General features: G+C 36.3%; 1 protein-coding gene across 1 annotated transcript in view; it reads right to left on the reverse strand.

Annotated features, from left to right (window-relative positions):
• Positions 1 to 292: 292 nt before the first annotated feature.
• LOC114648554 (blood vessel epicardial substance) overlaps positions 293 to 23,756 on the reverse strand; it is an 88,088-nt gene continuing 64,624 nt past the window's right edge. The window contains exons 8-10 of the mRNA XM_051924729.1: positions 20,559 to 20,726; positions 18,215 to 18,356; positions 293 to 2,694 (exon numbers count right to left, since the gene is read on the reverse strand). Coding sequence (XP_051780689.1) covers positions 2,546 to 2,694; positions 18,215 to 18,356; positions 20,559 to 20,726 — 459 coding nt within the window. The 3' untranslated portion in view covers positions 293 to 2,545. The remainder of the gene's footprint in view (positions 2,695 to 18,214; positions 18,357 to 20,558; positions 20,727 to 23,756) is intronic.

Consider the following 23,756-nt stretch of genomic DNA (forward strand, 5'->3'; position numbering starts at 1 on the left):
TGAGAACTTGCTGTTGATTAAATTTATACAAAGTTATTGTCTGTCTGTATACCTGCATTGTTATCACTCTTTAATTTAATATTGTTCTTTATCAGTATGCTGCTGCTGGAGTATGTGAATTTCCCCTTGGGATTAATAAAGTATCTATCTATCTATCTATCTATCTATCTATCTATCTATCTATCTATCTATCTATCTATCTATCTATCTATCTATCTATCTATCTATCTATCTATCTATCTATGTATTGTGATTTACATTTCAAAGGCAACTTTTTAGAACACACCCTCAATTTCCAAAAAACAAAAAAAGATTTTATTCAACATGGTTGGTAAGCATGGTCATAAAACACAGCATACGTGAAATGGTGGATTTGCATTCAGTGTATTCAGTGCATTAAAAACAACAAGATGTGGAACAGATTCTCTTTCAGATTCCACTTAAAGGTATATTGTAGTTATAATTTTCACTACGATCATTGATGTAGGGTAACATATATATTGTGTTTAAACAAATACAAAAAATGTGTACATTTTTAAATTAATCTTATTCCAATATCTTGCCCATCCATCCAGTTTTTAACACATTTACCCACTTTGGGGTTGTGGCAAGCTGATGCCTAACCCTGGATGGAGTGCCAGTCCATAATTTGATTTGCACAAAACTGCTCTGCATTTCTCTTAAAATAATAAAATAAAATAAAAAAAAACTAACATATTTGCTCTTATATTCTCTACTTTTGTTTATTATGAAATGCACACCTTATCTGCAGGTGTTGTGAGATTTCAGGTTTGTTTTAGAAAGGCACATTTTAAAAACATTAAAAGATGCAACAGTATCCTTCAGACATACCAAATATTACAATTTAAAAATGAATAGAAATTTTTATTTTTGCTGCTCCTGTATGTGCTTTAGAAGAAAGTATAAATGGATGACTGGAAAATGGTTGGGTATTATTTTAAGAATGTGCTTCCATTTTTTTGACCTCATTTCATCAGAATGAAGTGCAGCACCTATAATCATTTCAGAATAAAGTATATTCATAATTTTACCAGTAAGGCACGTTTTACAAAGATTCTAATTATGTGTTGGTAGTCTACTATTAGGGTATGCCCATTTGAGAATTGGGTCAAGAATAAGAAGCTCATTTTATCTCTTAATTTTTTTATTCTCCACAGGGAGAAAGGAAGCTGTCCTCAAACCTACATAACATAAAAGCTCTCATGCTTTATCTTTCAATATAGTATATTTAAACTTTATCTGCTGCCTTGCTGTCTCAGATTCAAAAAGCATTTAGCATTTATGCATTTTGCATTGAAATCAAAATTCACAATAACTTGTTCACAACGGGTGCAGACTTTATACCACCAATATTGACCTGGTGCATGGAGTCCAGAAATGGTATTTAATGATGTTTTAGGTCACCGACCCCCAATCTCATATTTAACTAAATGCTAAAGCATTACTCATAAATCAAGCCTTTGGCCTCCATCTATTGTTATGCAGGACCTGTTTTTAAAAATTAATTTTCTGAATCCACCATTCCAGTATATGATTACAGGAAGCCAGAGCCTACATCAGCAGCTTCTGGTACCAGGCAGACACCATGTCATCACAGGGCACACTCACTCATTCTGGTAATTTACAATTACCAATTAATTAAATGTGCATTTCTTTGGAAAGTGGGAAGAAACTGGAGTTTACAGAGAACACCCTCAGAGACATGAGGAGAACATACAAACGCCTAGAAGATCAGTCCAGATACCTAAAATTGTGAAGCATTTATGCTAACCACTCTGGCACCCAAATTGTGAATATTTTGCTATTTTTAACAAAATTCTTTTATTTAGTTGGTCTAGTTATTTTCTCATCCAGAAGGTCACTCACATACTGAAGGTGATAGGGAGCTAATGCCCACAAACATGGATTCAGATTCTGTCAGAATTTACAGCAGTTTGAGTTTTTGCCACTTTTTAAATTACGGTTCAAAGATATTAGTCAATTTTTGGCTGATGAAAAACAGGCTATGAAGACAACCAATCTATAATTTTGACATGCCTATTGAAAAACTGTGGCAGTGGCCATCTCCAAGTTTCAGTCAGCCCTTCAAATAAGTCAGATACCAGTTTGCAGCACCCTGAGATCACTGCCTTCTTATAGCATCTCACTGCTGTGTGTTTCATGGAAAGTCTAACATAAACGTTCTCCAAATGATTCTACCCTTCTGACATCCTGAAGTGTGTACAAAACCAAAATGGAATTTATAGGCAATACTGTGGAAAAAAAATGAGTGATCAATGTACAGAAAATCATTACTTTAACTAGATGTGAGAGTAACAACACGACAAATCTTATAATATACTGGTGCACACATTCAATTAATGCCAATAGCGAGTTGCCTTTCACCACATTTCCATGTGTACTCTTACAAAAATCATAGACACTTTTGATAGCTGACATTTCCTCAAGTCCTCAGCATTATACATTTGAAGATTCTCTGCTTCTGGAAGTTTCCTTGAAGGTGAATATACCAGTTTCTGTTTGGTTATGCTTCTTCACCACTAGAGGTCCTCTCACCTGCTTCTAATCTTGACGGTGAAATCTTATTTGGTGCATCAGATTCAAAAACGTCATCCTCTATACCTTCTTCAATGGGCTTCATTTTGGTAGAAGGCCTTGTGTGAGGAGATTTATCTGAAAAATTGTAAAAATGTAAGAGTTGATTCATTTTTTTATAGTAGCAATAACACTCATCAGAAAATTTGAATCTTTTGGTTGCTGTAACAAATGCATAAAATTTTTATGATGTGTTAAATTGTTATAACAGCAGCTGTTTGCTGGTTTATCATAGCAGGAGTTATACTTCACTTAACACGCCTCTTTTTATTATGTTTGCAGTCTATTACAAAATGTTACGCAGCTGCAGTGTCTAAGAGATTGCTTAAAATGTTCAAAGAATATGCTCAAATGTATAAAAAATTGAATTACATTTTTAATGAGCAATAAAATTAGATTCAATTAAGCATTATGAAGGTTACGATGCCTGTAAAATGTAACAGCTTCTGTAGTCCTCTGATTTTCTCCTTAAAATATGTAAGAATTTTTTTTGTCATTTTCTTATTATCATTATTATTAAGTTCACCAATATCTTTTCAAATATCCTCAGCATATACAGGACCTGGTCCATTTTGATTTAAGCCCAAAACGTAATGTGGAGCAATATTAGGGAGAAAATTCTTTTTAAGGTCTCTATTATTTAATCTTGTGACCCCACCTGGTAAAAAAGGTTTGAGAAGATGAAATGAGATCATTTTATCTTAAACAGTGTGACAGCTGAATTTGCTTTGGTGCTGTTTTCATAACTTGCCATATACTTTATATCAGGTAGGACTGGCTTTGAATATTTTGAATTTTGCCTCATTTCTCCCAGTGTTTCTGTGATGTTGTGGTTTGATTTATTTTTTTTTTTTGTAAATCACATTCGGTTGACCTTTTGAGAAAAGCATTATATACAGTTAGGTCCATAAATATTTGGACAGAGACAACTTTTTTCTAATTTTGGTTCTGTACATTACCACAATGAATTGTAAATGAAACAACTCAGATGCAGTTGAAATGCGGACTTTCAGCTTTAATTCAGTGGGGTGAACAAAACGATTGCATAAAAATGTGAGGCAACTAAAGCATTTTTTTAACACAATCCCTTCATTTCAGGGGCTCAAAAGTAATTGGACAATTGACTCAAAGGCTATTTCATGGCCAGGTGTGGGCAAGTCCGTCGTTATGTCATTATCAATTAAGCAGATAAAAGGCCTGGAGTTGATTTGAGGTGTGGTGCTTGCATGTGGAAGATTTTGCCGTGAACAGACTACATGCGGTCAAAGGAGCTCTCCATGCAGGTGAAAGAAGCCATCCTTAAGCTGCGAAAACAGAAAAAACACATCTGAGAAATTGCTACAATATTACTAGTGGCAAAATCTACAGTTTGGTACATCCTGAGAAAGAAAGCAAGCACTGGTGAACTCAGCAACGCAAAAAGACCTGGACATCCACGGAAGACAACAGTGGTGGATGATCGCGGAATCATTTCCATGGTGAAGAGAAACCCCTTCACAACAGCCAACCAAGTGAATAACACTCTCCAGGAGGTAGGCGTATTGATATCCAAGTCTACCATAAAGAGAAGACTGCATGAAAGTAAATACAGAGGGTGCACTGCAAGGTACAAGCCACTCATAAGCCTCAAGAATAGAAAGGCTAGATTGGACTTTGCTAAAGAACATCTAAAAAAGCCAGCACAGTTCTGGAAAAACATTCTTTGGACAGATGAAACCAAGATCAACCTCTACCAGAATGATGGCAAGAAAAAAGTATGGAGAAGGCGTGGAACAGCTCATTATCCAAAGCATACCACATCATCTGTAAAACACGGTGGAGGCAGTGTGATGGCTTGGGCGTGCATAGCTGCCAGTGGCACTGGGACACTAGTGTTTATTGATGATGTGACACAGGACAGAAGCAGCCGAATTAATTCTGAGGTGTTCAGAGACATACTGTCTGCTCAAATCAAGCTAAATGCAGTCAAATTGATTGGGTGGCGTTTCATGATACAGATGGACAACGACCCAAAACATACAGCCAAAGTTAACCAGGAGTTTATTAAAGCAAAGAAGTGGAAAATTCTTGAATGGCCAAGTCAGTCACCTGATCTTAACCCAATTGAGCGTGCGTTTCACTTGTTGAAGACTAAACTTCAGACAGAAAGGCCCACAAACAAACAGCAACTGAAAGCCGCTGCAGTAAAGGGCTGGCAGAGCATTAAAAAAGAAGGAAACCCAGTATCTGGTGATGTCCATGAGTTCAAGACTTTAGGCTGTCATTGCCAGCAAAGGGTTTTCAACCAAGTATTAGAAATGAACATTTTATTTCCAGTTATTTAATTTGTCCAATTACTTTTGAGCCCCTTTCACTTTTGAGCTTCTTTCACCTGCATGGAGAGCTCCTTTGACCGCATGTTGTCTGTTCACAGCAAAATCTTCCACATGCAAGCACCACACCTCAAATCAACTCCAGGCCTTTTATCTGCTTAATTGATAATGACATAACGATGGACTTGCTCACACCTGCCCATGAAATAGCCTTTGAGTCAATTATCCAATTACTTTTGAGCCCCTGAAATGAAGGGATTGTGTTAAAAAAAATGCTTTAGTTGCCTCACATTTTTATGCAATCGTTTTGTTCACCCCACTGAATTAAAGCTGAAAGTCTGCACTTCAACTGCATCTGAGTTGTTTCATTTAAAATTCATTGTGGTAATGTGCAGAACCAAAATTAGAAAAAAGTTGTGTCTGTCCAAATATTTAAGGACCTAACTGTAAGAATAAACTAAAATAAATTGAATTAATGCTCAAAAAAGATTCATTTTTTCCATGACACATGGAGGCTGCTTTTTTTTCTTTAAGACAGAATATTTGAAATCTATATAGAAATATATATGTTACAGGCAATGCATGAAATGCAGGCATTGTATAGAATACCAAAAATTGGATGTCTAAGTAAGAAACGATTAATATGTCACACATTTCCTAGGCATTCTATGCATTGCCAAAAGACAATACTTTGCCTAAATAGCATTTGTCATTCTATATAATGCCTAGGGAAAGTATATATAATATTAAGATAATTCGGATATTTTATACTTTGCCTAAACACGCCAGGCACTCTATACAATGCTTGCATTTCATACATTGCCGATAACATATACACTATACAATAACAGTCAAAGTCTTTAATGCTTTTAAAATTGCTAACACTAATTTTTACTTTGAACTCAGAAAAATCTTTTTTGATGAGTCTCATAAGTTGCATTGTCTATTTCTGCCCACACATGTAAAAATGCAAACCTTTGAACATGTAACCATGAAATAAAAAGAGATATTTTTATTGGTCGTTCCAGTTTGACACTTTCTCCACTAGAGGACAGTGCACGAACACAAAATTTTCCATAACGTAAATACAGTTTATGAAAACAGACTTAAACTGGTGAATTTCCAACCATTTGCAAAGCTGTTGGATGGAACAAACCAGTGGTAATCAAATATTTATCTTATACTACCAGAAATATATGCATTGATTACAACAATATTATAGTAATATTGTGTTGATTTTATAGTAATATTGATTGATTTTTGTGAATTTCCCCTTGGGATTAATAAAGTATCTATCTATCTATCTATCTATCTATCTATCTATCTATCTATCTATCTATCTATCTATCTATCTATCTATCTATCTATCTAAATAACATGCATATCTGAGTACACAGCAAACATAACATTGTTTGAAATATTTTATTTTATGATTTAACAACAAGTGGTTTACCTTGAAGGATGAGTTCTTTGGGTAATGCTACTTTCAACACAAAACGTCATGCTGCAAGCGTCCCCCCTCATACGCTTTATAGAAGTCCTGCTGGTTATTTCCTTGATGTAAGAAGTACACATGCATATTGTTAGTGGATTAGGAGTAGTCACACAAAACAGGAACGCTTAATGAGACATCACAGTTAATGAAACACATCCCGAGCACTGTTAGAATATGCAGTAAATATTGTGTTCACAAACCCCTAAAGAGGGCACAGTTTGCCCTCCACTTGCTTCACTGTCAGACAGAGGGTGGCACATCCAAACACTGACTAAACCTTTTTTGAAATTCTTTTCTCTCACTCCAGTCTCGGGTAACACTTCTTACAGCCAGCCACTCATCTCCTAATTAAAGCTTATTGGCACAATGCCGCTTTTTCTTTTTTGGATGCATCATTGGGGGGCTCACTTATGTAACAACAATCCCATGTTACTTGGCAGAGGGGGTTTCAAAAATGCCTGTAGTCACCATGAGAACAGATTCATGTTTTGTTTTTGTTTTTTTACTTTGCCAAACAATTTGAAAAGACTGGTGTTCATTATGTTTCTACAACTTAATGAGTACAAGTCTGCAGTTACTGATGTGTGCCCCTGCCTTGTTCACTTGTAACTGCACTGGTGACTGTGAGGTTTACTTTTCTGAATACAGTAGGCTACTCATGAGCTTCAGCCTTGCTTTATGCCACTTTGGCCCTCATCACGTTTCATCAGTTGTCCAAGAATCCATTTTCTAAAAATGACAGCTTTGCAGTTACTATATCATATTTAAAGAAAAGCATAACACTGTTAAAAAAAGGTAGCTGCCATGAACCTTTCAAGACAGAGATCACCCTAAACAACCAAAAGCTCAGTCAGACTCTAAATGACTGAGAATTTTGGATTCTGTTACAAAAATTGCATGTTAAGTTAACTGGTGCCTCTAAATAAGCCTGGTTAGTGTTGGTGTGTGTCCCGAGATTGACTAATGCCATATCTAAGGCTGGCTCTGCTCTTGCTGCCAGTGTAGCAACTGACTCCCCTTTATACTAGAATGGATAAATGGGTTATGAACTGGATGGATACATGTTTGGAAGACAGTAGAAAAATGTTTCAGAGTGTTCAGATCTTTCTAAACCCTCTGCACAGAATGTACATGCATTCTGTGTCTTTCTTATGTTGTTTTTATAAAATGTAATTAGGTCATCTACACAACATAACATGTTCAAACCCACTTAATCAAACTCAGAAATATCAAGTGGGGCCAGAACCTATCATGGCATTATTGAGCACAAAGCTGAAAGCATTTCGGGACAAAATGCCAGTCCATTTGTAGGACCAGCACAAGCAGACACACAGTGCCAACTTGGAACTGCAACTTAACCTAATTTGCAAGTCTTTTCTTATTTCATTAATTAAATTTTTTTGTGTGTTTCATTTCCTCTATATATATGTTCCTTATACTTCTATTTTTCTTTAACTTTAGAACTTTGATCTACATGTCCTACATGAAAAATGGGCTATAGAAATAAATGTTGTTATTCTTTGGAGAGTTGTGAGAATAACCACTGCACCATCATCATGCCATTAAAACTGGCACGTGGTAGCTTGCAACACTAGTGCCAACCAACCAGGGTTGATGGGCATGTGTCTTGCTATTCTTGCTACTATAATGTAGCCATGAACAGGCAACAACATGTATGAATAGTTGAGTGGTCCAAACAACTACTACTTGATTCATTGATGGTTCTTGCCTAGCATATGATTTTGCTCAGATAGCCACCGGACCACAAAATTATATAAGAGATTTTGTGAGTTTGGGCGGCACAGTGGCGCAGTGGGTAGCGCTGCTGCCTCGCAGTTGGGACACCTGGGGACCTGGGTTCGCTTCCCGGGTCCTCCCTGCGTGGAGTTTGCATGTTCTCCCCGTGTCTGCGTGGGTTTCCTCCCACAGTCCAAAGACATGCAGGTTAGGTGGATTGGTGATTCTAAATTGGCCCTAGTGTGTGCTTGGTGTGTTTGTGTGTGTCCTGCGGTGGGCTGGCACCCTGCCCGGGATTGGTTCCTGCCTTGTGCCCTGTGTTGGCTGGGATTGGCTCCAGCAGACCCCCGTGACCCTGTGTTCGGATTCAGCGGGTTGGAAAATGGATGGCTGGATTTTGTGAGTTTGAAAATGGATGGAAGGATGGATGATGAATACATATAAAAAGTGCATTTAAATTTGGTTGATTTTTTTCTTCTAGACAGCCCCCTTTCATTTTAAAATATTTTTAGAATTTTGCTGGAAGTCAGTTTTCCAATTTTTTTTTTATCAAAAGCATAGTGAACAAATTGACAGAAATAGTATTTAAACAGTAGGTAGTATCACAACAGCGGCACGGTGGCGCAGTGGTAGCGCTGCTGCCTCGCAGTAAGGACACCTGGGTTCGCTGCGTGGAGTCTCCCCGTGTCTGCGTGGGTTTCCTCCGGGTGCTCCTGTTTCCTCCCACAGTCCAAAGACATGCAGGTTTGGTGCATTGTCGATCCTAAATTGTCCCTAGTGGGTGTGTGTGTGTCCTGCGGTGGGCTGGCATTCTGCCCGGGATTTGTTTCTGCCTTGCGCCCTGTGTTGGCTGGGATTGGCTCCAGCAGACCGCCGTGACCCTGTGTTAGGATATAGCAGGTTGGATGATGGATGCATAGTAATAGTATCACAAAAAAAAACACCTTACTTGACTACTTACTTGAGTTTTTTTGTGATACTGGCACAAGCCTCCACTTATGTTTTTCTAGATTTTCACGTCTTCTTTATCTAAGTGCCCTTAATTTGTGGGAGCCCAAAACAGCAACGCGTGTCACGAATAATAAAGTCATGTATCAGCAGAGCTGAACCTGCAGCAATAAACTCTGGGGAATATAACAATGATGTACTCAAAATGGGGCAAGATTCGACACACAACAGAGCACATTGCCAACATTAGACATGGTTAAAGAAGGGTGATAAACCCCAGAGGTAAAGGGCAGGACAGGAGACACAGGAAGTGCTCGAGTTGAATGTGTGAATCAGGACTAAGTATAAAGAACTGGACGAGGCTTTAAGATACAGCACTGATTAATAAACAAGGCATTGGGAGGGCCTTGTAGATACAATACTGATTTCTAAACTAGGAAGAGGTGGGAGTGATGCAAATACCTTCAGAAAGGCAGCCTTTTGGAGTGCGGAGAGAGAATACAGGTACTGAAAAGACATTTGTGAATAGTTGCCTGCCAGTCTATTTCATCTTATCATAAATCATAGTTACAGGAGCATGTGCAAAAAATACAAGAAAGAAATAAATGGGAAAAAGTGTAAATATGCTACACTCACATATTAAAAAGAAGGAAAAACTGTTAACTGTTAATTTCATGGCAAAACCATACAAGCACTCCAGGTGTTACCTCAAGTTTGCTTAAAAAATGTGCATCACCTAATGCATATAACATGTTTTACATTTTATTTCAAACCATAAAAAAATTCTAATCAGATAATAAAGTTGCACGTGATAACAACAACCCTATAATAATCCTGCTTTTCGTTTTCAGCTTTGCCTTAACTTGCCATACACAGGTCATTGTACTCACATTGCTTTGATTTTCATTTTTGATTTAATGAATCACTCATTAGAGAGCTGAAGTTTCCAGATTTTTGAATAAAGATGATTTAAAGAAAATACACCTATTGTAACCTCCTACTATGCACTACACATTTACGAAAGATTAATTATTCATTTTTTTCATTGTCAATAACATTCTGTCCTGATTTTTTTCAATTTATTTTTCTTTGTTATTAAGTTAAACAAATCTTTGACTCAATTGTGTCTCTCCCTTTTTATTGAGAAAAAAAACTTCCAGCAGCTGTCGCTTTCACTTAAAGAAGAAAGCTATTATTTTAGATACCTTGAATTCACCTACACTCATTTTCATGTACTCTACTAATGTATAATGAATTTGGGTGAACATGTACAATAGACGTACTAAATGTATTTCAAGGTGTCTTTTCTGAAGTTTGTTTTTGGCATAAGAGGTGCATTCCTGAGTAAAATTTGAGCTTATATTGAATGTTAACCATCTTTTTTTTCCAATGAGATCTTAGAAGTAACAAGACCCTGAAAGAAATCACTGGAGGTGCTAACTGAGCTGGCACGCAACAAATGAACAATTGACTAGCCACTGAAGGAGGGTGTTCCAAAGGTGATATGTGGATGAAGGATCATTGACATTTAAGGTCTTCTGAGAATAAAACCAAAACAGATATCCATCTGGGACTCAGTTGTGGCTGAAGACACTTATTCCATTACACTGCCAATAGATTTGCGTCTTAACAGCCAGGCACCCTGGATGGGTTGACAGTCCATTGTAAGACACACCTACACTGAACCAATTTAGAGTTAACAATCAACTTAACATGCTTGTCTTTGTGATTTCTGGGAACACCCGAATGGAAAAGGAGAGAACTTCAAACTCCATACAGAAAATGACTTGGTAAAAAAATATAACTCTGACCCCACAGCTAGGCAGCAGCAACACTAACCACTGTTCCACCTTGTCTCCTATGATTTATTTTCTTTCCATGGATACAACAAGGAAATGTTCATGTTGATACATCAACAATCTTTCTATTTTGAATTGTTCTTAAGTTTGTACTAGTAAATGCATTTGAATAAAAATATTAAGTATCAGCTAATATTTTTGTTAGTAACAAGACATTTTCCAAGACATTTCCATTTTTGTGATGATGTCCTTGACATCTTGAATTCCAGTTTCACAAAAGCAATTAGTAATGCCGGATGCAGATGGGATTACCATTTACATAAAATAATGCAGTGAAATATAAGATTCACATACTCTAGCTCTTTAGCAATATTAAGTGATCCACACAGGGTCATGGTGTGACATACTATTGATTTTTAATGCTTAGCTCTCATTTTTTCTCTGCACATTGCATTTGCAGAAATATAATATGGAGCCACATGCAATAAAATATTAATAATTGTTGATGTCCTTTATTCAAGGTGCTGTTCACATGATTATATAATACTCAGTTTTGAATGAATGAAAGGCAGATGACTTTCATAATGTCAAACCCAATGCTGCTCAAACCTATAATAAAGGTTCTTAAAAAAAATGGATCAATGATTGAATGTATTCTTATGTAGTACCCATCTCAGCAGACCAGCTCTGAGTGCTGCACTAGTTTTCATACTGAAACACATGCACACATTTCTAAAGTAATGAACTAATAATGTCAGCATTCTCTGATGGTTATTTGATTTGTGTGTTTGCAATTAAAAATGATGGTGAATTTTTAAAGGGAAGGTTCATACTTTTTGATATAACACTATTTTTATATACTGTATATATTATGCACATTCTTAACTGTCTGTATATTCACAGTTCACTTTGCATTTCTGTATTAGTACATTGAAAAGACCACTGGGGATGAGAGTAAGTACTCAGGATGCTAATAGCCTATCTGTCTCTCCTGTCGGTAACGAACTGGAAACCAGGAGCTCACAACATGCCTTTGAAGGGCCACTGGATATCCAGAGAGTGACACCCCACCTGTGTAGTGTATGATGACTCAAGAGGTGCAAGCACTTTTAAGTTATATTTTTGTCAACATCAGTATATAATTGTCTAGCATTGCATTTCATGGTGTGAAGAACTCCATTCCATTTGAGTGGAGACGTGGTGCATTAAATTATGATATGCGTTAGGACAGAATCTCTCAACCAGAATCCACAAGGGCAAATAAAAGCATTCAGCATGCCTGAAATAATCAATTTACTGTATCTGTGGTGTCCTGTCAGTTAGGTGTGCTGAGCATCCCCTAGTGGTGAAAATATTTTCTTTAAAAAGCACACTTTCATAGAGACCTCAAAAATATAAAAATGTTGACAATTAACATTTATCAAATGTATTTTCTAAAATATATTTTAAAGATTTGTTTCTTATGAGACCATTTAATTTAGGGATTTTCTTTCATATACATAAGAGAAGGCATGAAGCATCGCACTGTATGTCATCTAGGTTCCTATTCGGAGATGATGTAGGTATTCAGCACTCATTTAAATCACTTTTTTTTTTTTTTTTTTTTACAAGTGAACAATATAAAAACAGTTTGCGGTGTTGACACAGACAGTGGTAGGGTTTTAAGAGCCAACACAATGAAGTTCCCCTTTAACACAGGTTGTGCCAAATCTGCTTGGATTTCTTTAAATTGGCCCCATGAACCTGAGGAGAACATCAAACAGATGACTGGGTCATTCGCTCAGAGACAGTGTAATTATTTATCACAAATAACAATTATAACTTACTACTTTTCTGCCATTTTACAAAAATTGTCAAAGTTTAGACATGGAGTATTTCACTGCATAAAACTGTATTAAACTACTTTTCTCTCTATCAGTCATAGCAGCTGTTTCTTAATACTATTATTTAAAAAAAAAAACTCAAGCTGCTTAATTACCCTCTTATCATCATTATCACTGTTATTAACTGCATGAGCAAACTGTACTCATAAATAAGATGTGCAAACAGTATCTACTCTATATACAGTATATAAAATCCTAAGCCTAAAGTGCAACTGTGACATTTTTATATCACGTTTTTTTGTCACGCTTTAAATCAGGCTTATTTTAAAACCTACATATAATATGTTTGGTATCATTCTTTTCAGAATTTATTGAACTTTAATGTGATGGTTTTAGATTTTCAGATTCTTATTCCGTTTTTAAATTATAAACTAAAAAATATCAAGAACTCACATCCCGTGAGATGAGAATTTGTGCCAAGAGATTTAACCACACCCAGAGCCGGAAATAAAAGACAAAGAGTAGGACAGCTGCTGCACAGGCTTTTAAATGTTCACGAGATGCAGGTCACGCGGCACGGCAGCAGCTGATCGAGCAAAGAGGAGGTAAAAAAAAAAACTGTATTTGTTTCCCATTGTATCACCGTTTAAGAGGGGGTTTCGGAGGAGATATCGCATCTCCTTGGGGTGCGTTCAGCCCTCCTCTTCACAACGCTAGCGGCAGAGACGCAAAGTGGCTGGCGAGCAAAACGAGCAGGGGGTAACCCCCTAGTTTCACCAAAAATTAAAACACCCGTTTCATTACGGTGTAGTATCACTTTTCTTTTACAGTTTTGCTCTTATTAAAATATTATAAGGTATTTACCCTTTATCAGGAGCAACACAACAAGAAGAAATGTTAATGGTAGCCCAAGCAGTTTTGTACACAGAACACAAGTTACATAGTTTTTGAACAGGCTTTTATATGTCCAGAAAAATTGTACAGTTAATTTTAAGTAAGTGGATGAAATATTTTACACAGTGGCTAGAATATGCATCTCACTTGGAATATGAGATGATTTCTGTCTGCAAGTTCTCCCTTTAAAATTCATTCTTGTTTCCTCCGAGAAGGTTAAGTTTCTGGTTTTGTAAATGTCAGTAGTGTTGATGCATGTAGTTGTGTTTTCAGTGTGGCTAGTATTGACATTGCAGCTTGTCCAGCAGGCTCATGCCTTGTGAACAATGCCATCAGGAAGAGCCTTTCCTCATAACACTCTAACCACAACAAAGTGGCTTTCAATACTGATAAGAGAGAAATATTTATTTAAAAATAAATACAAGCAGTACGTAATGTAATGACAAAATGATCATTATTTCATTCAACAAAGACAAACTTGAACATCTAAACAGAAAGAACAATTAAGTCTACATTTTATAAACTTGATGTAAAGGTGTCTCAGAACAAAGGAAATCAATTTCCAGGTTGTGCACTATAGACTGTTCTCTCAGCTTAGGCATATGGTTAACAATTTAAAAGCATTGACCTGAAACTTTCAGTTTTGTTACTTTCTCTGATGTGCTAGTTTGCAGATGTATAAAAGTTTTAATTTTCGTGCTGATTTGAATCTACTGTAACAGAAGAAGCGAGGCAAGATTTGAGTACTAAAGTGATCCACCACCCAACAAACAATTAAATAAAAAAATAAAAATAAAAAAATGTGAATTTCCCCTTGGGATTAATAAAGTATCTATCTATCTATCTATCTATCTATCTATCTATCTATCTATCTATCTATCTATCTATCTATCTATCTATCTATCTATCTATCTATCTATCTATCTAGCAGTGCTTGAACAGGTTTGGGAGGACATTATGCTGTCTTTGTGATGCTAAAAGTTGAATGTTTTGAGACTTTGCAAATAATTTTTCAGTCAACATCCTTCTGTCCACCTAATGTCTGATCTCAGTTAATCCACTTTTAGGTTCACAGGAACTAGACATTTTTCTAGCATCATCAGGCATATAACAAAACCCAAACCTGGATGTGGTGTCAGTGTGTCCTTTCGGTTGCAGGACACCCTCACACATATTCATTCATGTCAGGCTAATTTTGAGCCTCCAATGAATCAAACCTGCACACGTGAAAATAAACAATTGGGTGAATAGATGCCTTATTAATATATCATATTATTCATTTTATCTATTTTCTGGATTGTACTAAATCCATTCCTAGGGTTGTAGAGACTCTGAGCTTATCCTGGCAGCATTAGGTGCAAGGCAGGCAGCAACCACAGATAAAGCAGTCCATCACAGGAAAAATGTATACACTGTCACGCATGCCTTACCAGTTTTGAATCAATGCAAAACATACACATTTGGAATGCGAAAGGAAAACTGTAGAATCCAGTGACATTGCCAGGATTCAATCCTAGTGTCGGGAGTTGTGAAACAGCAGAGTGAAACACTATGCCACCATACTACTCTTTAAACGGCATCATTTATGTATTTGCTTTCTTCTGTTCTGTATTTGCTCAGATATAATTTATTTCAACTGAAAGCTTTCAATTTTAGAGAAAAACACTGAGAAAGACAGGACATGTGAACAATGACTGGCTGCAGGATTCACAACGCTGGATCTGTAGGGCAGCAGTACTTTCCACTGTGTTACCATGCTGCCCTCTTTTTTAAAATGCTGTGCATAATATGAAGATGAAAACATGTTTTTGTCATTTTAGCGCTTATTTTTTATTGCACCTTTAATGACAAACACCTCGAAATATTAATTGATAACACTAATTACATCTGCTTTTCCAAAACTAGGTTATAGCAAAGTACAAGACAGAAATCAACCCTGTCAATCCATCACAAAACATATTCATTTTCACCAGGCTGGTTTTGAGTAACTGAGCATGCATAACTTTGAAATGTCTGAGAAAAATGAACAATCCAGAAAAAAACTTTCATGCACACTGAGACAACATAGATACTCCACAATGATGGTGACATGACCAGGATTCCAACAAGATCCCATTAGGAAGTGGACTAACATTTGTGCCACCACAACAGCCTACAGGTTACATATTAAGTGCACAGGTACTGAACTACATGGTGAAGTAGATGCGCCTGTTAGTTCCTTAGCTTTTACCATATTCTTAAATAGTAGCAGTTTTACTTAAATGTTTTACATTATTGAAAAATCACAGAAAATGCCAAAAGAAATTTTGAAATATTCCTTGTATGTCCATGAAGTATCCTCAAATAAAATATAAAATGTACAAGCAAAAGTAGATGTTATTGGAAGGACCTTTTTTAAGAACCACACAGTTTGGAGGCTCAGGACTACACCTATACAGTTTTACGTTTTATACAGAGTAATCCTGGTGTTTCATGGAACACTGTGAGGTCCACAAAGAGAAGCACACATCAGGGTGTGGGGAAAAGCTCCAAAAACAAAGGAATGGTATGTTGTGTAGGGGTTGTGTAGCTGGAACCATTTGCATTTGGAAGGGCAACTCCATGTATCTTCCTAATGCATGTTTAAATACAGTATATTGAACATTCCAAATGAATAGTAGATATACTGTAAATAAGAAGTTGACAGTGATTTGTATACATCTGAATGTAAATAAAACAAACACTGGGGACATGCTATTCATTTTGTAGTGATGTGATAATAGCCAGTCTTTTAAAGGTAGAAAAGGGAAACAATACAATCTTGAAGGACCGGCAGAAATGCAACATTGATATTGAATGCACAGAGGTGATGCTTATAGTTATAAGTTATATTCCACAACCTAAGGGAGATAAAGCCCATTAAATTTATGTGATATGTTTATTATTCAACTGTCATCACCCTTCGCAGATACAGTATGAAAAGTTCATGCATTCAGCATCATGTGCAAATTTATAGATTCCTTTATTTACAGATATCCATTGTTTATGCTGTAATTAGTTAAGATAAATTTATTGTAAACATTCAAAGGAGTGTAAAGATATAATTTTGTTTCATAATTTGTAAACAGAAATCTTAAAGTGACCAATGTAAATATGTTAGAAATTAGTGAAATCTGAGTTTTATCCAAAAATAAAATGTTTTACAGTTCCCAATATAACAAGGAGCTTTGTTTTATCTGAATTGATATCTTAACTCATGATGACTTATATCTTAAAATATGTGCTTGTGATGAATAGGTTGGCACGCAAGGGGCTGCCAGGCAGGAAAATGTTGCACGGAGCAGGGGCACAAGTAATAAGCAACAGTGCCAACCACACATTTTCAGTGATGATGCATGCCACTATAAAAGAAAGAGCAAAAATAGAGAGTGCTTGGCCTTTTAAGTTGACTGAATGCTCTGAGAGGGCAGTAAGCAGGAAAATCAAGATTGGACTAACAGTAACGCTCAGAAAGGTTGAAACATGACCAAACTCCTCGTGGATGACAGAGGGTTAGGGTTAGGGTTAGGGTTAGCGTAAGGGTGGGAACCTTTTTAATTTTAAAGATGGTATATGGGAGGACTGTCCATAGGCTAATTGTTACCCTGAGTCATTAGATGGCAGCACATCGTCCCAGAGCTTAAGGTACATGACACTCTTGCCCAAGGATGATGTAAATGTGCTGGTCCTTCAAGGACTATGGAATTCATAAGGAATGTATTGATCTCAGGGATCCATCAGAAGTGATGCTGAAAAACTGCAGACTTTTACTTGATTCTAGAAGTAATTCTGGATCTTGAGAAAACTGGATTCAGAAGAGAACTTAAAAGGCACCTCAATCCAGTGGCCACATTGAGTCCAAACTTGGGAGACAAGTTAAGGTAAAGTCTCAGCTGTCGGGTGGAATAGTAGTCAGAGAAACCTACAGAAAGAAACAGACAGTGGGGTGGTCTAAATATTTATGTGTGGTACTCTGATGAGCCAGTGGGTGAGCCATTCCTGCTGAAAGACAGCTACAAACAGCTGTATTGGCAGCCCCAGAGAGGCTGTGGGGATTTACATTTAATTGTGTATTCTGTACTTTTATCTTCTAACTTTCTTTGCCTTTTGTTGATGCCACACTACTTTACATATTTTGACTTCAAAGTCATCATTCTCAGTCAGAAGTGCTGAAATGATGCTTCTGTCATTTTTAGTGCAAATTTACAACTATTAGTTGTGAAATACTGTCACATGGACATTGTTATTTAGCAAATATAACATTTACAGTTTTGCTCAATGTAATCTTCAGGAGGAAGCTAAATTCCCTCACCACTTTGGCACTAAGGAGAAAAAAGTGATAGGTTTTTGATTTGTATAATTTTGAAAACTGAGCACATAAACACAAGTTAAGCACATAACCCTTATGAATATTTAACCCCCCACCACCATTCCATTCCTCTCTGAACTTGATCTTACCAAAGAGTAGCAGTGTGATCTATAATGCAGAATTGTTTACAATCAGCAGGCAATTACTTTCTGATTTCTGTATCCTCCATGGTAACTTCACCTTACCGTAATGGTTTAACTTACGAATAGAGGATGCCGTGGAGCCACCACGAAGAAAGTCTTTTAGGACATCATCAGTGTCACCTGTACTAGCCAGGCTGTTTCTCATCTGCATCATTGACAGCTGGGAACAAAGACTTGGCTGTCGGTCTATTTTTTTGGCTGTCTGCACATAAAACATAATAAAAGATTACATTTTTTCCCTTATACTGAAAGGCACCTCAAATTTTACATTTAGCTTATACTGATCTTGTTGGTATTCATCCAAAAGAAAAAATACATTGACGACAAATCAGTTTTATTTTCCACTCAACATTTGTAATTTAACATTTGGTTGAACAGCCTGCAGCAAGCCAGAACACTTGCTTAAAAAAACTCAATTATATGCTTTAAATAATATAAGTTTCCACTTCACGACTTTTCCATTTTTGAAAGACTATAACTTACTTTGGAAGAATTGACAATGTGAATTTTACTAAAAACTTTTAGGATTTATGGATTACTTCTGTACCAACAAAGTCAAGAGTTGTAGCCAACTTTTAACATTACAGTTAGACTATGGCAGATGACATCATCTTGTACTAATAAACACCACATAAAGTCTCATGGAAACAATCTGTTTTCACTGTTACAGTTGGATTTCAAATATTTCTGCACTCTTAGCTGCAAGTAGGAGAAACCAGATGCCATCAAAGACTTTTTAAAACACCACTGTAAATCAGGATAATCTGTGCATTTTACTTTATTTCTATAAGATGTGAAATTGTTTGCAACCTACCAGTCTGTTAAATATATATATATATTTTTTAATTTGAAAATGCAGCTAGAAGTTAAGTATACAGCTATGCACCTATAAATGTTTTTTTCCCTGAAAAGTCCCACATATATACTTAACTGATTGGTCAGTTTACTGGGAACCAGTCATCCACATCCAGACAGAACCAGTCAGATCACATCAATCACTTTTGTGTACAATGATGTTTAAACAAGAAAGGAAAGTTACAATAAATCATACGTACATGTATTTCAGAGGGAGAATGGACAAGACTATAGATTTAAGTGTCTTTCAATGTACCATGGCATTGGAATGTATATATTCAGGTGAGCCCATGTGAAAATAAAGAAATGGCAGATATGTTGGGGATTTAACACAAATGTCATTGCTGTATCAACAACAGTCTTCACTCAAAAAAATGTTATACTTGTGGTTGAAATTGTTGCCAAAATGAGCTGACAAAAGTTGACATGACTTGTGCGCAGACAAGCTGTAGTCAATCAACTAATCAACTGACTACAACTGTGCTGCTAAAAGAGGCATATTAGAATGTCCAATTAATGGTGTATGGTAGCAACATATGGATGTTGTTAAAGTGAGCTAAGGATGACAAATAGAAATTGCTGGAAGACTGGAAAAAATATTGGTTAACATGGTGAGTGCCAGTTCCTGCGGATTTATGCTGAGAAGAGCACCAAAGTGTGCTGAAAATAAAAAACAAGCAAAATCAGTCTCTCTTTAAGTTTAGTGTCAAAAATAGCATAATATATGTATTCTGTCAGGTTTCTGTTTCAACAAAATTGCTGGTGAAAATGCACCCCACCTCCCCGCCAAAGTTAGACTTACTTTTAGTCTGCTTTGAAAAATATTTTCCTAATTTTAACATATAAGATTACGCTTTAGCTGTATTCCAAATTCAATATGGTCATTTGAAATTTTGCTTTTATAGAGTAACTGCCTTAGCAGTTAATTATCAATCTACCTGTACCTACTCCACTAAAGTTTCAAAAACAATCACTCCTTCACAGGGAGTGCTGAACGTGCAACTGCACAATCAGGTTACACAAACTGCCCAAGGTGTAATCCACACAATTTTAGACTGTCTTATTGCAGCATGTTCCAGTGCCCAATAACTCTAATTTCACCATTTATTTATGTTAACGGAGCTCCCATACACAAATGGGCTTTTTCATCTGGGTACTGGTCTATGCCATAAAAAGATCCACTAAGTCACTGATCAAGTCACTGCTAATCCTATTGTGATTATTCAAATGATGGTGTGTGATTTTTATTATCGCTACCAGGAAATCTGACAGAAAATGTGAAGACTTAGGGAAGTTTATTGGGAATGGGAAGTTTATTTCCACTTACTCTGTATGTGAAAAAGACTTGCTTATGTAGTTATTGATAATGCTGCAACAAAGAGCTACAACTAAAACACAAGTCTTCTGTCACGTCACTGACAAAGATCGCAAAGAAAATAGCCATATAGTAACAATGAAACACCATTTCAAGCTTTTATTTATACTTAACAATTATGAATTTAATATAAACATCTAAAATAAAGCATATGTCTTTAAAAAATACACCTACCTTATCATTCAGTGTTGGGTCATTTAAGGAGTACAGCTTATTTGTGATGTCTTTTCCTATAAGATATCGAAACACTTCATTTAAAAAGGGTTCCGATTCCAAGAAATATGTTAGTCTTTCACGGGACCAGCATATGAATTTGCAGTTTTCTTCTGCTACAATGGTGACCTGAAGAGAAAATTATACAAATACTAAGTATCATTAGAATAATATTCATACATTTTAAAAAGTATGGCCAATGTGTAAAACTCTACGTAGATTTCCCACTTGGCACTGGCATAGACATTACATTTTTGAAATGTATTTTTCCCTGGATGTAAGTGAGTACAATCCCAGTTTCTGTCATTCTCAGAGCTGATGCTGAGTTCAGACACTGTCCTCACTGCAGCCTTCCAAACTGTGTTAGGCTAATAGAGCAGGCTGCAGCAAGATGCAGTTGTGCGTTCACATGCTGTGCTTCACTCAACTTGTCAAGGGTGTTGTCACATTATCCAGGGTATCACACTTCCAAAACAAATCATGAACTAGTTGGAAAACCCAAAGAAAAACCAAAAGGCCATCTTTTTGAATATAAAGCTAGAAGTGATAAAGTCTAGGTAAATTGCCTTATTAAACATTATTAGGTTTTTTTGATTACTAATGTAATAATTAAACTGATTCTGACACTTTTTACTTAGTTTCAAGTTATTTGATTAAAATGGGGGTCATTCTTGAGGCCAGTGAAAGATTAAACACATTTTTCCTTTTAAATTAATTGTAAATACATGTTTGCATTAAATACATTCACTTTATAAAGTTTTTTTTCATGAATGGATTAGCTCTCACGAAGTCTTGTGATGATAGGTGGGTTACTATACAGTAAGTAGCATGGAGTTCAAGAGAGTAATGACTTGGTAGAACATTCATCTTTCAGTCACAGCCACATTGGAGTAAAGAAAACTCTCAAAAGTTTATGTTGTGGAGAGGACTTAATGTTAAATCTGTGGAGAAGTTATGAAAAGAGTTGACAATGGCTGAATACCAATAATTCCCATCCAACTTGAGAGAGCTTCAGCAATTCTGAACAGAAGAATGACCAAAATAAAAATGTCAAGCTGTATAAAGCTGACAGCAACTCATGCAAAAAAAAAAAAATTATGGATGTAATTTATGCCAAAGTGCAAATATTAACTTTCTCTAGCTTTCACATATAGTGGAACGATTGTTTTTATTTAACAAAATCCACTTACATTTTTCAACAGAAGAATGCATTTTGGGCGGCACGGTGGCGCAGTGGTAGTGCTGCTGCCTCATAGTAAGGAGACCTGGGTTTGCTTCCCAGGTCCTCCCTGTTTGGAGTTTGCATGTTCTCCCCGTGTCTGTGTGGGTTTCCTCCCACTGTCCAAAGATATGCAGGTTAGGTGCATTGGCGATCCTAAATTGTCCCTAGTATGTGCTTGGTGTGTGTGTGTGTGGGCTGGGATTGGCTCCAGCAGACCCCCGTGACCCTGTATTAGGATACAGCGGATTGGACAATGACTGATTGAGAATACTGATTGCTACCTCTAGAACATGTTTTAAGCATTTGTGTCCTTGTTTCAATGTGTCTGTACTAAAAAGTATGTGAACACCATTATAGGAGAATACATAAACCAATTCTTATTAGATTTTGTGTAGAACTTGCATTAGTTAATCCTAAAAGCAGATTGGGTTTTGGGTGAATTCACACTTTTAAAGACAATATTTTTTTAAACTGATACCAGCAACAGCCAAACCACTGCTCAGAAATTAACAGCTTTTGGCATTTGCATTTAGGACTTTGAAAGAAAGACATTTGTTTAATCTAATGTTTTAGGTTTGATCTTTTAAAATTCAAAAATTTCAAACACCGCAATCACAGCAGCTAAACTCTAATTATAAAGAAAGACTGATTAGAGTGTATGGCTTTATGAAATTATCAGGATGGCTATTTGTTTATGACAGATATTTAGTTTATTTTATTTAGAAAAAATACTTTGAATTTTGATTTTGGCACCTTTAGCTTATGTGTTAGGGATGCTAGCCCTGAGACAATCCCAGATGTGTGACAGAAAATGCATGTTTATAATCCTTCTCCTCTAACTTTTAACATCTTAAAAAAAGGAAAATGTAAATAAAGAAGTTAATAAAATATTCACATAATTACTGGTGGATTAATTAGTAATTGTTCAAAATGTGGATAAAATGCATGAAAAATATATTTTTTTCACATGCAGACAGTCCTTGATTGCTAGGGCCCCAAAACATAATATCTCTTCAATTAATCGGCATATGTCATTGTGTTTAGATAGGGTCATAACTTAAGTTCCTGCTATATCAGGTCTTGTTGTGAGCACAATGTGAGCTTCTATATATAGCAGTAAGTAGACATGCAGTTTGAGAAGCTGAACTTTGATGTGTGCAGTACCTTTTTGACAGATCCTGAGTACTGAGTTGGCGGGAGTGAGGGGATTGCTAATAGCTGATCCTCCTTTACCTTTTCATATTAAAATGTGAGTTGCTTTGTTAACATTTTTAATGTGCCTTTCCACTTGTCCTCGGTTTGATGTTTGTCTTAACAGACAATGTGGCAGGTCATGCAATATGATTACCACCATATCACTAATAATGCTCATGTTTAGGAAGACAGAGAGAGAGAGAGAGAGTTTAGGAGCACGTGGTGATACAGCGCATTGTCGCACCCACCACACAACAAACCAACTCAGGATCCAGATTAGGACCCGAGTGCAGCCATGCAACAGGTGACACCTCAGCACCACACTAGTTCAGATCGAGTGGAACAGTGTGAGGTTTTTTATGGAGCCTGGAGTACCAATTCTCACACCAACCCCCAGGTTTTTCCCTGCAGGTTGGACAGCCTACATGCAGGGATGGGCAGTGCTTTTTATTAAATAATTTATAACAATGTACACCAGCATTTCTTAAATTACATACAAGCAAACACTAGATAAGTAACTGTAAATAACTGGATAAAAACTACTACTATTAATTTTGGCCTACAATCAGACTAAATATATATGATGGTATACTGTCTAGTTCAATATAATTTGTGATAATAAGGTATCCATAAAATTCTCAGAAACTGGTCATGCCAGATAGTTAGAGTAGACTAAAAGGAATGAGCCAACATTAATAACTGAGCACCGACCTTTGTGAAAAATTAGTCAAATGATCTCAGGA

Source organism: Erpetoichthys calabaricus, chromosome 3 (genome assembly GCF_900747795.2).
Source record: "Erpetoichthys calabaricus chromosome 3, fErpCal1.3, whole genome shotgun sequence".
NCBI lineage: Eukaryota > Metazoa > Chordata > Cladistia > Polypteriformes > Polypteridae > Erpetoichthys > Erpetoichthys calabaricus.